Below are 17,675 nucleotides of genomic sequence, written 5' to 3'. Positions count from 1 at the left end.
CAGAGCCCTCAAGAGCTTGGGCTGGTCGGCCATCCATGAGGATATTGACGTGGTTTCCTATCATTTTTGTAGTGATCGATGGCAGAGGATTTTTCTCTTCGGCAGCCTCACCTCCAAGGAAGGTTGCACCATTTAGTTTTCTAGGTTACAGCAGCTAGGTGATCAGCTGGAGCTTCTAAACGGTGATGGCAACCTTGATCGGCGTGTTGGGGAGCATCCTCTCCAGCGACTAGCTTGCAGTGATGGTGACCTACATCGTCCTGCACCCACATCTTCTTCTTGTTCTTCGTCATCGCAGAGTTGGCATTGACTAAGATCGGTCTGCTGTCTTCTGGTGTGGGCGTCATCAAATATCCACTGCCTTTCTCGACAAAAGTGCACCACATGTCCCAGTCGTCCACAGTGGAAACATACTGACTGGTTATCCTGGGAACTCCAGACATCAGTCTTCCTTGGTGCCCAAACAGGTTCCTCATGCGGCATTGTAGGAATGTAACTCAGCCTGGGTCTCGACTTTTTCACCATTTTAAAGGGAAATGAAGGACGAGAGATTGGGTTCAATGTCTGTTCCACTTCCTCCCTTATGACCTCTTGAAGCATCTCGATTGTTTGCTCGCCCTGCAATGTAAGTGCCTTCTGAACTTCCTCTCTCGCTATCTGACAAAGCACACTTGTGAAATCAGTTGCTTCCTGCATCACAGACATCCATATGATGTTTGGAAGCCATTCAAACTTCTTGCATGTAATTCTTTTTTGAAGAATTGTCTCAATATACTGGCACCATTTTATGAAGTTGTCTGCTGTCGAAACCTCCTTCAGGAGTAGGGCTTGGTACATGTCCTCAGCAACATCCTTCATGAGATGTGCAACCTTATCTTTCTCCTTCATTCTAGGATCCACTATTTTACACAACTCCAAGACATCTTGAATTTATGATTCTGCAGTTTCTCCTGGACGCTGTGCCCTGCACTGTAATTTATCTTCAGCCTTGCACTTTTGTTGTTGTGTGTCGCCGAAATAATTGCGCAGTTCCGCCTGGAATACTTCCCAGCTTGTGAACTTCTTCTCATTGTTCTCATACCATTGCTTGGCAGTGCCCTCTAAGTAGAAAAATACGTTAGCCAAACACACGGTGTCATCCCATTAGTTAAATTTGGCTATATGCTCATATACCTTCAGCCACGTGTTTGAGTCTTGGCCGTCATCACCAGAGAACCCGGAAGGATGTCTCATGTGGTGGCACACAGTTGCTATCATCATAACATTCTCTTCTTCTTCTGTCTCCAATAGAATGCAATCTGTTGAATATGGCTCAAACTCAGGTTTCTCGCCACTTAAATGGCGGCTCTGTTGTGGCTTGATGGGAGCCACTGTGTCATCGATAATGTGCGCTATCACAAGGTCCAATACCCAGCGCCTCCACCAGAATAATGTTACGTAGAAGAAGGTGTAAGTAGATGAATGATGAACACTAACTTCACCTACAAGAGCGCAGAGTGAACTGCCTCCGGCCGGAACACATACGATACATATACAGCTACAGAACATTCCAACACAATGCTTCTTTACATTTGTGGATACTTCTAGAATGTACTCAAACCGACTGTAGAAATTAAAATTATGCAGTCCAGGTGAGTTTTGAACTCACAACCCTCCATGCAACAGTTTAGTATCACAACCACTACATCATGGTGTTACTCAGTTTCTTCTGCGACAATATTCTATCTTTGTGGGGCAGAACCCTGCCTACAAGCATTTCTGCTTGAAAGAGAAAATACCACTAGGTCACCAAATACTGCATCTGGAGCTTCTATACACCACAGTACCGGACATATTTCAGGAGGATTGTCTGTCGTGCTGTTATGACAGATTAATGTTGGGTTATTTGTAAGGGAAGTGTACTGGAGAAACTATCAACAACATTCTGAATGCATGACACACTCACTTAAGTAGTACAAGTTTGGATTCCTACTAGCTCTTGCAGACAAAGACCTAAAAGAAAGAATGATGATAAATTATTCAGTCTGTTAAGAAATACAAAAATTTAATCCTGATGAGGAACAGCGTTTTGACAGTAGAAAACCAGGAAATGAAAAGTGGGAGAACATGGACTGGGGAGAGGAACAAAAGGATAAGCTGCCTGATAGAATTTTGCTAAAAGCACAAGTTAATTATTGCTAAGGTTCAGTTCAAGAATTAAGATATTGTATAGTTGGCAGAGATAGACTCAGACCATAATTTATTGCTTATGAGCTGCAGATTAAAATGAAAAATTTACGGAGGTATATGGTATCTGTATAAATTGAAAGAACCAGCTGAGGGTTTCACATGGAATATTGGGCAGTGAATGACTGAAACAGGATACAGAAATGCAATAGAAGATGAATGGGTAGGTTTGAGAGATGAAATGGAGAAAGCAGCAGAGGATCAGACAGGCAAAAAGACAATGGCCACTAGAAATTGTTGTATAAGACACTAGATATTGAATTTAAAAATGGAAGAAGACAGTATAAAAATGTCCAACTATAGGCAACACTTACATCTAAAAAAAAATGAGATTAACAGAAAGTGCAAAATGGCTACACAGGTACAACAAGAAAAAAAATGCAAGGCTGTATAGGCATGTATAGTTAGGGGACCGATAAATGCCATCTATACGAAAATTAGAGAGACCTATGGAGAAGAGAGGAGCAGCTGCATGTATATCAAGAACCAGATAGAAAGAAAGCACTGAGCACCTAAGGGAGAGCTGAAGGGTGGAAGGAATACATGTTGCTGTTGTTCTCTTCAGTTCAAAGATGTTTGATACAGCTTTCCATGCTACTCTACCCTGTGCAAGCCTCTTCATCTCCGAGTAACTATGCAACCTGCGTCCTTCTGAATATGCTTATTGCATTCTTCTCTTGGTCTGCCTTCACAATTTTTACTGCCCATGTTCCCCTCCATTTCTAAATTGGTGGTCCCTTGATGCTTCTGAATGTGTCCTTCTAAATGATCCCTTCTTCTATTCAAGTTGTGCCACAAATTTCTCTTCTCCCCAATTCTGTTCAATACCTCCTCATTAGTTACATGATATACCCCTGCAACCTTCAGCATTCTTCTGTAGTGCCACATTTCGAAAGCTCCTTTCTCTTTTTGTCTAAACTGTTTACCATCCTTGTTTCACTTCCACACATGGCCACACACCATACAAAAACTTTCAGAAAAGACTTCCTGACACATTGGATGTTAAAAAATATCTCTTCCTCAAAAATGCTTTTCTTGACATTGCCAGTCTACATTTTATACCCTCTCTACTTCGACCATCATTAGTTATTTTGCTGCCCAAATAGCAGAACTCATGTACTACTCTGAGTGTCTCATTTCCTAACCTAATTTTCTCAGCAACACCTCATTTAATTCAATGACATTCCATTACTCTCATTTTGCTCTTGTTGATGTTCAACTTATAACCTCTTTTCATGACACTGTCCATTCCGTTCAGCTGCTGTTCCAAATCCTTTGCTCTGTCTGACAGAGTTACAATGTCACTGGCAAATCTCAAAATTTTTATTTCTTCTCTTTGTGCTTTAACTCCTACTCCAAATTTTTATTTTTGTTTCCCTTTACTGCTTGCTCAATACACAGACTGTATAACATTGGAAATAGGCTACAACCCTGTCTCACTCCCTTCTCAACCACTGCTTCCCTTTCGTGCCCCTTGACTCTTATAACTGCCATCTGGTTTATGTACAAATTGTAAATACCTTTCGCTCCCGGTATTTTACCCCTGCCATTTTTAGAATATGAGAAAGAATATTCCAGTCAGCAAAGTCAAACACTTTCTCTCAGTCTACAAATGCTATAAATGTAGGTTTGTCTTTCTGTAACCTGTATTCTGTGAGAAGTTGTAAGGTCAGTATTTCTTCAAGTGTTCCTACATTTCTTCAGAATCCAAACTGATCTTACTCGAGGTTGGCTCCTACCAGTTTTTCCATTCTTCGGGTAAATAATTCATGTTAGTATTTTGTAACTGTGACTTATTAAACTCATAGATCGGTAATTTTCACACCTGTCAGCACATGCTTTCTTTGCAATTGGCATTATTACATTCTTCTTCAAGTCTAAGGGTATTTAGTCTGTCTCATACATCTTGGTCAGCAGATGGAAGAGTTTTGTCTTGACTGGTTCTCCAAAGGCTATCAGTAGTTCTAATGGGATGATGTCTACTCTGAGGATCTTGTTTCGACTTAGGTCTTTCAGTGCTTTGTCAAATTTTCATGCAGTATCACACCTCCCATCTCATATTCATCTCCATCCATTTCCAGAATATTGCCCTCAAGTACATCTCCATTTTATACACACTCTATATACTGCTTCCACCTTTCTGCTGTCCCTTCTTTGCGTAGGACTGGTTTTCCATCTGAGCTCTTGATGTTCATACAGGTGGTTCTTTTTTCTCCAAAGGTCTCTCTAATTTTTCTGTAGGCAGCAGCTATCTTACACCTTGTAATATATGCCTCTATATCCTTACATTTGCCCTCTAGCCATTCCTGCTTAACCATTTTGTCCTTCCTATTGATCTAATTTTTTAGACATTTGTATTCACATTCGTCTGCTTCATGTATTGCATTTTTATATTTTCTCGTTTCATCAATTAAATTCAATATTTCTTGTGTTACCCTAGATTTGTACTAGCACTCATCTTTTTATCTACTTGATCCTCTGCTGCCTTCACTACATCGCTCAAAGCTACCCATTCTTCTTCTACTGTATTTCTTTCCTCTGTTCTTGTCAATCATTCCCTAATGCTCCCTCTGGAACTCTTTGCAACCTCTGGTTCTTTCAGTTTATCCAGGTCCCATATCCTTAAACTCTTGCAGTTTTAATCTACAGTTAATAACCAAGAAATTGTTGTCAGAATCCACAAGTGCCCCTGGAAATATCTTACAATTTATAACTAGTTCCAAAATCTTTGTTTTACGATTATATAAACAATCTGAAACCTTCTGGTGTCTCCAGGTCTCTTCCACATATACAATCTTTTTCCATGATTCTTAAACCAAGTGTTAGCTATGATTAAATTATGCTCTGTGCAAAATTCTGCCACGCGGCTTCCTCTTTCATTGCTTTCTCCCAATTCATATTCGCCTACTATTTTTCCTTCTCTTTCTTTTCCTACTATCAAAGTCCAGTCCCCCAGGACTATTAAATTTTCATCTCCCTTAAGTATCTAAATAATTTCTCTCATCCCATAATAAGTTTCTTCTATGTCTTTCTCATCTGCGGAGCTAGTTGACGTATAAACTTGTACTACTGTGTTGGGTGTGGGCTTTGTGTCTATCTTGACTAAAATAATGCTTTCACTATGCTGCTCATAATAGCTTACCCATGTCCCTATTTTTTTTATTTGTTATTAAACCTATTCCTGCATTACCCCCGTTTGATTTTGTATTTATAACCCTGTATTCACCTGACCAGAAGTCTTGTCCCCCCTGCCACCAAACTTCGCTAATTCCCACTATATCTAACCTTAACCTATCCATTTTCCTTTTTAAATTTTCTAATCTACCTGCACAATTAAGGGATCTGACATTCCATGCTCCAATCTGTAGAATGCCAGTTTTGTTCCTCCTGATACTGATGTCCTCCTGAGTAGTCTCCACCTGGAGATCTGAATGAGGGACTATTTACCTCTGGAATATTTTACCCATCATCATTTAACTATACAATAGAGCTGCATGCCTTGGGAAAAATTATGGCTGTAGTTACCCCTTGCTTTCAACCACTGGCAGTACCAGCGCAGCAAGGCCGTTTCGTTTGATGTTACAAGGCCAGATCAGTCAATCATCCAGACTGTTGCCCCTGCAACTACTGAAAAGGCTGCTGTTCCTCTTCAGGAACTACACATTTGTCTGGCCTCTCAACAGATACCCCTCCATTGTGGTTGCACCTACGGTATGGCTATCTGTATCGCTGTGGCATGCACGTCTCCCCACCAATGGCAAGGTCCATGGTTCATGGGGTGGGGTGTGGGGGATGTATAGAGGGACTATATGAGCGAAGTGAACTTTTAAATAATGTTTTAGAATGAGAAGAAGTAGTCCATGAAGATGATGTGGGAGTATGACACTGTGAGAAGAATTTCATAAGAGCACTGGAAGACCTAAATTGAAACAGGCCCCTGGAGTAGATGGAATTTCCTCAAAATTATTGAAATTAGCCATGAAAAAAATTTTTCACCTTGTGTGCAATATATATGTGGCAGATTTTGAGACTAATATAATAATAATCTCAACTCCAAAGAGGGCATGTGCTGGCAGCTATGAATATTACCAAAGTATCAGTAAATCAACAAAATAACTTTTTGAAAATATAATTGGATACATAAAAAAATCTACTCACTAAGAGACAGCAGGACAAAATACATACACAGGTTAAAGAAACATGAAGAGAAGGATGAGGAGTCCTTTCTTCTCATCCTATCCTATTAGTTTCCACTGACCCAAGGTTCTGGGCAACTTTTCTGAACTCTCCATATTTCCTGCACCTTGCCCAGTCCTTTTCCTTCATCCCTCTTCCTCCTCATTCAGTCCACCTGTGAGGAGGAAGAGCCACTGACTCCAAAAGCGTGCACATTTCTTTAACTTTTATCTGTGTTTTCTCATGTCACAACTTAGTTGAGTAGATTTGTTTATGTTTCAGGTTATCAGTATGACATGGATGCAAGATATTGACAAAAACTGTATACAGAGGAATGAAGAAATTGGTAAAAACCAATCTCCAGGAGGGCCAGTTTGGGTTTTGAGAAATGGACAAGCATGTGAGACAAAATCGACCGTAAGGCTTCTCTTAGGTGACAGGTTCATGAAAGGCAAATTGCATCTATAAGATTTAGTGAAACCATTTGGCAATGCTGATTGGAATAAACGCTGATATTTTGAAGGTAGCAGGAACAAAATAAAGGGAGCATGAGGTTATCCACAGCTGTTTACAGAAACCAGATTGCAGTTACAAGGACATGAAAGGAAAGCAGTAGTTGGGAAGGGAGTGAGACAGGGTTGCAGCATATCCTCAGTGACATTCTATCTCTGCATTGAGCTATCAGTAAAAGAAACCAAGAGGAAATTTGGAAGGGTAATTAAAGTCCAGGGAGAAGAAATCAAAACATTCAGTTCTGCCAATGATATTTGTATTTTGTAACACAATACAAAGGACTTGTGGAAGTAGCTGAATGGAATAGAATGGGTAGTGACTTGAAATAATGATGATGATGACAATGACGATGATGCTGATGTTTGGTTTGTGGGGCAATCAACTGCACAGTTATCAGCGCCCATACAAATTCCCTACCTTTGCTCAGTCCAAACAGGGCACTTTGATGAATGCAACTTGAAAAGAGGTTATAAGATGTATACCAACAAAAGTAAAACAAGCATGCACTGTTAAGTCTAAGCACTACTCTAACAAGTAAGTACTAGTACTAGTGTAAATATTTTTGGATTAAAGGAGACCACTGAATTAAGAATCTGAAAATAATATTAGAGTTTTGCTGTATTGTGGGGGGGGGGGGGGGGGGGCAAAATAATGGACAATGGGAAAAGTTGGCAAGATATAAAATGCAGACAACAGTAGCAAGAAAAGCATTTCTAAAAAAAGAGAAATTTGTTATCATCAAATATAAAATTAAGTGTCACAAAGCCTTTTTTGGAAAGTATTTGTCTTGAATGTAACCTCATACAAATGTGAAATGTGGATGATAAACAGTTGAGATGAGAGGAAAACAGAAACTTCTGAAATAATATGGTGCTGAAGGTGTCAAGAAATTGTACATTTAATAATGGAGAGAAGAGTGGTAGGTAAAAATGTAGGGGGGAGACAAAGGCTTGAAATCAATAATCAAGTTTAAATGGATGCAGGTTGCAGTAGTCATGGAGAGAGAAAGATGCTTGCATGGGATAACTGGTGTGCAGCATTCTGTCAAACTAGTCTTCAAACTGAAGACCACAATTACAACAAAGTTTCAATGTCAATCATTATCAAATGGCTCTAAGCACTATGGGACTTAAAATCTGAGGTCATCAGTCCCTAGTCATTATCAAGACATCTGTAGGAAAAACTTGAGAAATTTGGATGGAGGCATCTTAAACAAAATTGCCAAAATATTTATGAAAATGAATCGCACAGAGTACAGACCAATGAAGTTATAATTACTGGTTTGGTTTATATTGATGATGCGGGCCCAATAAGCTATTCAAGCGAAAACTTCACAAAAATGGTGAGTGAAGAATAAACGGAATACTTTGTCATTAGCTAAACAGACCAAACAAATACTCCATTGTTAGTCATTGATAACGTCACCTTCAACAGAACTGTGTGCTTCAAATATTTAGTAAGTCATTAACAAAGAGACCTGAGGCACAATCAAAATTACAGCATGCTTAATGGTTACTAACAGAGTAGTCTACAGATTTTCGGGCATTTTGAAAAAAAGAATGATCAAACAAAAATATTAATATTTCTCATGGTACCCATAACCAGTGCCATACATGGAAGGAAGATAGTGAAACATCTTCCCTAACCAGAGCAACCTTTCTCAATAAACATTCTCTTCTATCCTACTCTGTGTATGTAGAGCACAGTTCATGATTACTTGTACTGGGGGTAATACAGATCGGTAGACTGAAACAGGCAACCCAGAGGTAAATGACAGTGGAGATCATTAGCAGAATGAATAATCAAAACAAGTCCAGAGAGTAGCAAAGTCATCTTAAGCGTTCACAGCAGTCCAGGGAGCAATCCAAATCACAAACATAAACCAGGTTATGTTAAAACTCCACACCCAGTGCTGTGTAACTAAAGGCTTCAGCAAGTAGTGAGAGATTGGTTAGCAATAGATGGGCTGCAGTATTTTGCAGTAAACATCTGTCAGACGGCACGCCACCTGACATATTTGCCACAGCTGCTGCAACTCATACAGGCACCTGACACGTTTGCAACAGCTGCTGCACCTCACACTGGCACAAGCTGCGGCTGTTGCCTGGCGCCCGAGTATTTCTGATGTACTCTCCCTATCGATACTTGGACTAGGTGGAGAATCCGAATCACCATTGGGTACTGAACCGTTCTCTGTTTAATCGGCATGTATGGCTGAAAATGGCCCAGCCTGTGCCAACTTCACTTACAAAGGGTGGGGGGAGGGAGAGATACAGTAATTCCTGCCAAAGGCTCCCATAGTAGGACCCATGATGATCAGCTGGGTTGGAAGGCGGTACCATCTACAGAAGTCGCACCCACTTGACTAGAGTCTAGGACAATGCTAGCGCTAGCCTGCAGGGGAGGGTACCAGATATGGCAGAGACATAACAACAGGTCGGTCTCCATGGGCATCATGTGCTGATAACGCTCAGCATCTGTTGACGGTGAGGGGAGGGGCCACTGGTGGGAGCCAGAAGCTGCATACAGTGAGAAGGGGGTTTTATCTCCAATAGCACCCATCGCTGGTCATTGTTGACCTCCTATCAACGCCCAACATGACGGCGAAGGTTATAGTGGTAAGAGGGAGGCTGGTGGGCTGCCTTGTCCCTGCAGTGGTTGTACACAGCATACTCAGTCAGCAATGGAGGGGAAGAGTGAGGGGGGGAGTTGGAGGGGGGGGGGGGGGAGAGTATATTATGTTGCTGATGGAGCTGATTCCGGTGTCAGACCAGCTGCTTCTTGCCAGTCGCAACCTCAAACATCCACTTTCCCCAATTGCCAAAGACAACAATTTGGGTCCACTGAGGGTTATGGGCAAAGATATGAGCCTAGACTTGGGAGCCCATGCAGTAATACATCTATATCATCATCAGTGGGCTTGCGAAGTTGGATGCAGCAGATCAGGGTACATCCATTTACGGGATCGGATTGGTAGGTGGCATGGAAGCTGATGAGAGCATCCCTGGAGTCGGCTGCTGTCGGTAGTTCGTACATCTGCACCATGAATTTTCTAACCATCCACTCCGCTTCTGAACTGGACTGAAGATGGAAAGAAGCAGAGGTTAGGTGCTCAATGATACAGCACTCACAAAAATCATGAAAAGTAGATGCTGTGAACTGAGGTCTTGTTGGAAACCAGGATGGAAGGTGCCCCCTCTATTGCAAATATGATGGACAGAGCATGAATAGTAACTGCTGTATTAGTTGCAGCCATTTGTGCAACATATGAGAAGTCAGAGAGGGCATTGGCAACTAGTAACCATATTGCTCCCCAGAATGGAGTGATAAAATCAACATGCACTCTTTGAGAGGGGTGGTCAGGACATGGTCAAGGGTTGAAACGCTGTGCTAGGGATGACTGGTTTTGGGCTCAGGCATGACAGTTCCCTGGACAATGCATTCAATGGCGGCATCAACCACAGGCCAATACTCATGATGAGATGTTATTGCTTTCATTCTGCACATTCCCAAGTGCACAGTGTGGAAGAGCTTCAGTATGCGAGGACAGAGCATGGGAGGAACTACCACCAGCATTAAGCATCATCCATAGCCAACAAAATGATCTCCTCAGTGAGATAAATCCTGTGCTGTAAGAAACAATGTGGGTGTCATTGCAGGTCGGTGTCCTTAGGCAAGTGCTCTGACCAACCCTCTCATAAGCAGACAACACTCACAGAGGAGCAGCTCATAGGACATTTCTGCTGCTACTTCGTGCATCATAATAAGAAATTCTTCAAGGGTGTGTCACTGACTTGCTTCTAAGGCAAAACACAGCACCTCATGCGTATCAAATTCAGCATCTGTGTTGCATGGCAAGCGGGAAAGTGCACAGCATTGAAGTGCTGCTTGGGAGTCGATAATAGATCTCATACACGTAATTATTTAGGAACAAAGCCCACCGTTGCAACCACTGAGTCATTTTATCAGGGAGTTTCAAATGGGGGTCAAACAGCAAAATATGAGGCTTGTGACTGGTGATGAGATGAAACTTAACAACACGGAAATACACATGAAACTTCCAGACACCATATACGATTGACCATGCTTCCTTCTCAATTTGGGAATAATTCCTCTGTCCCCATTTAACGCTTTTGATGCAAATGCAATGGGATATTCTGTGCCATTGGCTCGTTTGTGGGACAGCACAGAACTAACACCACAATCAGATGCATCAGTGACAAGCGTTAAACATATGCCAAGGCAAAACATTGCTAAAAAGTGCCTGACTTGACGCACTTTTTAAGTTGCATGAAAGCCTGTTGGCATACCTCTGACCAAACAAATTTAACACCTTTTTACGCAATTGATTCAGTGGATGGGAAATGTGGGCTGTGTTAGGAATAAATTTGGCTTAATAATTTACTTTGCCAAGGAACAACTGTGGTTCTTAATTTACTTTGAGAAGGAACAACTGTAGTTCTTCAAAATTCTTAGGAGCTGGTAAGTTAATGATTGCATACACATGCTTCTGTGTGGCTATAAGCACATCTCTACTTAGTATATGTCCCAAGTACCTGACATGCAGCTCAAAGAAATTACATTTTTTGAGGTGACAATGCAGACCGTGGGCTTAGAGCCTCTCAAACAGCATCTTTAGATTGTGCAGGTACTGCTCCCTTGTGGTCCTTGTAACTAACGAGTCATCTAAATAATTTACACAATTGACCATACCTTGGCTGAGTTGTTCAAGGTCTCTATGAAGTACTGCAGAAGCGCATGTAACCCCAAATAGCAAACTGTCCTAATTACACATGCTGACAAGCAACTAAAGTCGCAGTGAAATATGTCTTTTGAAAAACAATAGCCTAGCCCCCTCTCCCCAGTCAATATAGCCAACCATTCCTTTATCCAAAGTAGTGGATATTTACTTGGGCATTAACAATATACTTAAAATCACTACAAATGCAAAATGATGCATTAGGTTTCCCAGTGGTTAGATGATACTGGGTATATGACACCCACACTTTGCAACCTATCTAATTCTGCTTTAACTTGTTTCCACTCTACAAAACTCAAGCACTGCCAGTTACTTTAGGGATACATGGGCCTTGACCCTAACAGCACAACATAATGTATGTTCAAACAGCTGTTTAAATTGTGCACACAATGTATTAAGTCTGAATTTGATCACAGATGACTTTAATACTGAAACGCACTAAAGCATCTAAACCAACAGTGTTCGTTATCATTGAAGAGGTGGCTACTTGCAAGGTAGTTGCCAAGCTATATTCTTACACTTGGTTTGAACCGTGATCTGACCCTGCAACAGGATCTACTGGCCACTGTATGTCACCACTTTGCACTGAGGAAACCACAACTGCAGGGAGACAATGCACTAGTACACGTCCTCATTAACTGCAGACATGGCTGTGTATGTCTCCAGCTGGAAAGCCATCACATTCCATTAATGTTTAGTTGCACCACAAGACATGGGATCCTGCCTGCTGTCACCATGGACACCGATGAGATAGTGTGTAAAACAGCCAAAGTTGTTGGCACACATGGGCTGACCCAAACACTTGTGAGGTGGCGCAGCTTGTGGCATGCAAAACACATGATGTCACAGAAAGGGCAGTGAAGCTGTTGATGCTGTGCCCCGCAATCTCGATAACATTTGATGACACAAACTTTGTGGGTTCTTTCAATGACAGGGAAGAAAATGTTGCATTAGCCTCCGCTTGCTTGTAGACACGCTGATGGAGAACTAAGTACTTTCATTTGTGTTCTTCCAAAAAAGGATGAGAGCAGACGATCACTAACTATTGCACTAAGTACTGCGGGATGAATGGGTGCTCTGTAAATTGGATGCCGACATTGATTTGAAGTCATAAGTTGATCGTGGAGTGGCTAATATACTAACAATGTTGACAGCAAATCGATAGCGAAATGTAGCTTGTGCTGACGCAGTCACTTTTTGAGCTTTGGCAACTTTTTAACACATAAATGAAGGTGGGATCAGATGTCTCTTAAAACTTCACACTAATTTCTCTATTAGGGGTGAGACAGATAATAACTTCAAGGATTAAGGGGTCTGCATACCAAGTGTCACAATGTTCACAGGAAAAATCGTACTCGATTGCCAGACTTTGTAAGACAGCAGCCCACACAGCATAGAATTGCTTATGTTGCTTAATACATTGATTAAACTTGAGCCCAGCTGCAATATACTGTCAGCAAACTGCATACGTCAGAAAAAGTCAAACTACTAACATCTGAGAGTGGACATAATTTTGCACCACTTTGTGCAGTTTACTACTAGAAGATAGTAAGAGGATACTAAAGTTCCAGGTCAGTTATTCTCTGGCCTTGCAGTGAAGTATAAAACAATGTAGACAGATCTCCCAACTCTCATTTTCCTCATTGAAACAAATGAATGGCGCAGAGGTAAGCGAGCAAACCAAAGACGCTGACTGTTGTTGGTTTTGAAGAAGTTGTAACAGCTGTCTGCTGTTGTTGCAGTTACGTTTTTGATGCAACTGCTGCTGGCCAAACTTGAGATCCATGCCTCACAGGAATAGTTGTACGTTGCAAAAGTTCTGGTTGTCACTCTTTTATCTCACTCTGAATAGGTAGAACACAGTTTACGATAACACATACTGGTGGTAACCAGTGGAATGAAACAGGTGGTTCTCGAGGTAAATGACAGCACAGATAACAAACTGAACAAATAACCAAAACAAAATCAAAGTGTGACAAATTTGTCTTAAGCCTATAGAACAATCTAGGGAGCAACTCAAACACAAACATAAATCAGGCAAGATGAAAACTATACTATGCAATGGCATGGAACTGAACACTTCAATGACTAGTGAGAGCTTGCTAGCAACAGCTGGGTGCAGTACTTAGCAGTAAACACTTGTGACCACCTGATGTGCCTGCTGCAGCTGCTGGTTCTCATGTGGTTGCAAACTGCAGCTGTCACCTGGAGCCCGAGAATCTGTGTGTGTTCTCTCTGTCAACACTTGGGCTAGGTGGGGAATCCAAATCACTGTCCGATACTAAACATTCATCAGTAAGTAAGATGATATGAACATCAAAAGGCTTCACAAAACACGGTCATATGGGAGATATTAATCTTCCAACAACCAAAGAAACAGCTCACTCTCCAGCTTTCAGCAGGAAGGGCTGCAGTTTGACATGATCCTAAGATCAAACCTCTGAAGCACTAACACAACAAAATGCGATCACAAACTAATCTTTAGTATATATTACAGAATTTTCTAGTAAAGAAATTAGGACACTTTGAGTAATGAAGCAATTAGTATAATTGGTATGTGGAATGTGAATAATTCATGAGAAGACAAGTGCATTTAATATATATTAGGATAATTTCATGGCTACATCCTGTTCTCCTAGGGCTGACAGTAACTTGTTCTCCAGGTTATTTACTTCCATTTCTTCTCCTTGTGGAGATGTATCCAAGGATTTTTCTAAGACATAGATGGCAGATAGAGGGAGACCCATTTCAACTCTCAAAACGAAAACAGAAAATTTAACGTGTCAACCCATCCTCATGCTATAGTAATACACCTGATAAAGAGAAAGACCACTGAAATGACTATACTAATTTTGTGTGGCTCAATGGCCTGATGCAAACCTTTCATTTGGACATCATTTAGGTGATGTGCATGCTACCCCAGTTATCCAACTGGGAAAAGAAGACTTACATTTTAAAGAGGAATCTGAACAATGTGCCATTTATGGCAAATCTTGAGAGATGAAGGCTAGGTTACAGGCAGACTGAAAAAAAAAAAAAAAAAAAAAAAAAAAAAAAAAAAAAAAAAAAAACTGTTGTCTGACCAGGATTCAATCCTGAATCCTTAGGTTACAGGCAGACTGAAAAAAAAAAAAAAAAAAAAAAAAAAAAAAAAAAAAAAAAAAAAAAAAAAAAAAAACCTGTTGTCTGACCAGGATTCAATCCTGAATCCTTTTGGTTTCTAGATACGTGCTTTGCTGCTAGACCATCAGGCCCAACACTAAAATGATGAAAAAAAATCATGTAAGTCTGGCTATTTAGCGCAGTGAGGTACAGAATAAGGAGTTTGTGAGTGTTGCCACTGGAAAAAGAAAAGCAATAACAGGAAGACATCTAACAATATTATTACATAAATCTGTGTTCTAGGCATTCATGATATCTACATTATGTACAAAAGAAAAAAATGACCCTATGGGTACAGTTTAGAAGATACTTGTGATATAATTATAAAAATCCTGGAGGACTTTTTTTATGGGAATATAAGATGACAAACATGCACCAACTCCCAAGATTCTCTTGTTCCAAGCAAAATTTAGATTCTTCTTTAACCCAAGTTCCTAAAAATAAATCAAAATGGATATCTGAAAAAAGAAATGATATATACAGTTTTTTTTTTTTTGTAATTTATGCAGGAGTTTATGGTTTAATCATACAAAAATTATGTCCATACAAAATAACAATGGTTAAATGTAAAAGCAGAAGTAGAAAAATGACTCCATAATTCTGCACCTCTGGTAATGACATCAAGAAACACTTTCAATTTGATTTCCGAAATAAAATATTTTATGAGATCTGTCACTACACAACATTAAGTACAAACAGTGTAGCAATGAATATTACTTCCAGACAAATGTATTTAATTGCTTTTTCCACTGCTTGTATTGATACATTTAGGATGGAATCAAGCCTTTAATTATAATAATGTTTGACACATTCTTAGAACTAAAACCTGTATAACATTTTGTATGTCACAGATTTAACAGGTGTCTGGTCACAATCACATTTCAAGAGTAATAGTTTGCAAGTCACATAATGAAAATATATACATTTCACCTATACAATGAATGGCTTATGCCCATTTTTCTCTCACAAACCACATTTCTAACATAATTTGTGCTCTAAAATCTTGGTATCCATCCACAGTCTCATAGTTTTCACAACACTATTCATAGACATACATTCAGTTCAGTAAATCAATCTTTTCACACAAATTTTTTTTATATTTTTCCCTTATTTTTTGCTTATTTCCTTTCACACTATGACATTCCATATCACAGGAAGTAAGAGGTACTGCCAAGTCCAATGATAGCTTGGTTTCACAATTGCACAACACTAATATTTGGACAAATATAAATTATATGCATTTCTATTATTTACATTATACATACACTACATTCACATTTTCAGAAACAATAATCAGTGCAGCGTTAAAATATAAAATCTACATTTGAACATATCAGTTACTTGTTCTTATTTTTGTCTTGATAAAATACAAAGCTGTTCTGAACAGCACTGCACTTCAGAAGGGATACAAAACTCGGCAGCTGCAATGCACTGCACACAAAAATATCTAAAAGTATATAAGTCGAGCATCAGACGGATTCTGCTCCACTGGACAGTATGGACACTTCAATCTAGAAAGGAAAAAAAAAACCAAAAAAACAAGATAAATAAATTTAACTACTAAATGCAATTTGTCAACATTCATGTCACTTTAAAAACTGTGATCCTTACTGTACTGAGTGCAAAACAACTTAGAGAGATTTTTACTGTCAAGGAAGAATAATTGCTAGTCCTCATTTTCATGATCACCACTACTTCCATTATGTAATTCCATATAATTTTAGAACAGTAATTACAGAAGAAGAAAGATTGTCACACATGAAACACAATTGCAGGTACGAACCATTCTAACCAATTTCTCATTGACTATCAAGGATAGTGTATGGCAAGAAATGTATGCTTTATTTTAAACAGGAGAAGTCATGAAAGATAAACATTACGTAGACTGTCCTGAATATTATTGCAATCACTTTACTTTAGCAATTTACCTAGTTCCCCTTACCTTATGATTTTCATAGCGTTTTTTCTCTGACTCACAAACCTAAGAGTGTTGATTCCAATCACTTCTGTTTCGAGTATCTTTCCACTGTGGGTATAGCCCCCCTCCTCCTCTCACTACTTTTTAAAAACCTCAATAATTTAAAATTATCTTCTATTGAATACCAGATAAGACTTTTTCTCATTACGTAATACTGTCACCGTGAAATCAGTCTATCAATTTATGTGCTAAAGCTCTGCTGTTCTCAGAGCATGGATGGACCCCCTTTACGAACTCTTAACCACCTGTCTGTGGAATCTCAACCACTTCTGCATATTCAGAAGCACTCCATTCACCATTTTAGGATCTTTCTGAACTACTGTACAATTATTGTTTACATGACAAGTTCAGAACAACTACTGGCTGTGTGTGTTTCTGGAATTTCAAATGGATGTATTCATGATCTTGTCAGAACAAGAGCAATACATTATGGCCAAGTAATATACCAGTTGAAATCTTGACAAATTCAAATTTATAGAGACTTAACAAACTTCTCTATTACATACTTACTTTCTAACAGCATTTGCAAGATAATCAATCTGCTCAACCCTGAAATCTCATCATAAAGATTAACAGCCATGAATGCAGATATTTGGACGGCAAGAGGAAGATAACAATTTGGACAGACTATTCTGATTCGGTAAGGTACAAAAATTTGTTCCCATTCAAAGGTTGGTTTGAATATCACAATACTTTACTAGGCATGGTCCTATCACAGGTGGTACATTCTTGCCTTCCCTTGACACTTAACTTGGCTTACAGTTTAATGTGGACTCTGAACACACCGCAAATAGTTAATTTTCTCATTCACATAAAACAGCCAAAGGCAAAAGAAGCACCAAATGATAAAAAATTTTCAGA

General features: G+C 39.7%; 1 protein-coding gene across 1 annotated transcript in view; it reads right to left on the bottom strand.

Moving 5' to 3' along the window:
- Positions 1-15,346: 15,346 nt before the first annotated feature.
- LOC126458842 (E3 ubiquitin-protein ligase RMND5A) overlaps positions 15,347-17,675 on the bottom strand; it is an 84,654-nt gene continuing 82,325 nt past the window's right edge. Inside the window, exon 9 of the mRNA XM_050095820.1 lies at positions 15,347-16,347. Coding sequence (XP_049951777.1) covers positions 16,284-16,347 — 64 coding nt within the window. The 3' untranslated portion in view covers positions 15,347-16,283. The remainder of the gene's footprint in view (positions 16,348-17,675) is intronic.

Source organism: Schistocerca serialis, chromosome 1, assembly GCF_023864345.2.
Source record: "Schistocerca serialis cubense isolate TAMUIC-IGC-003099 chromosome 1, iqSchSeri2.2, whole genome shotgun sequence".
Taxonomy (NCBI): Eukaryota; Metazoa; Arthropoda; class Insecta; order Orthoptera; family Acrididae; genus Schistocerca; species Schistocerca serialis.
This window is presented reverse-complemented; position numbering and strand designations above follow the sequence as displayed.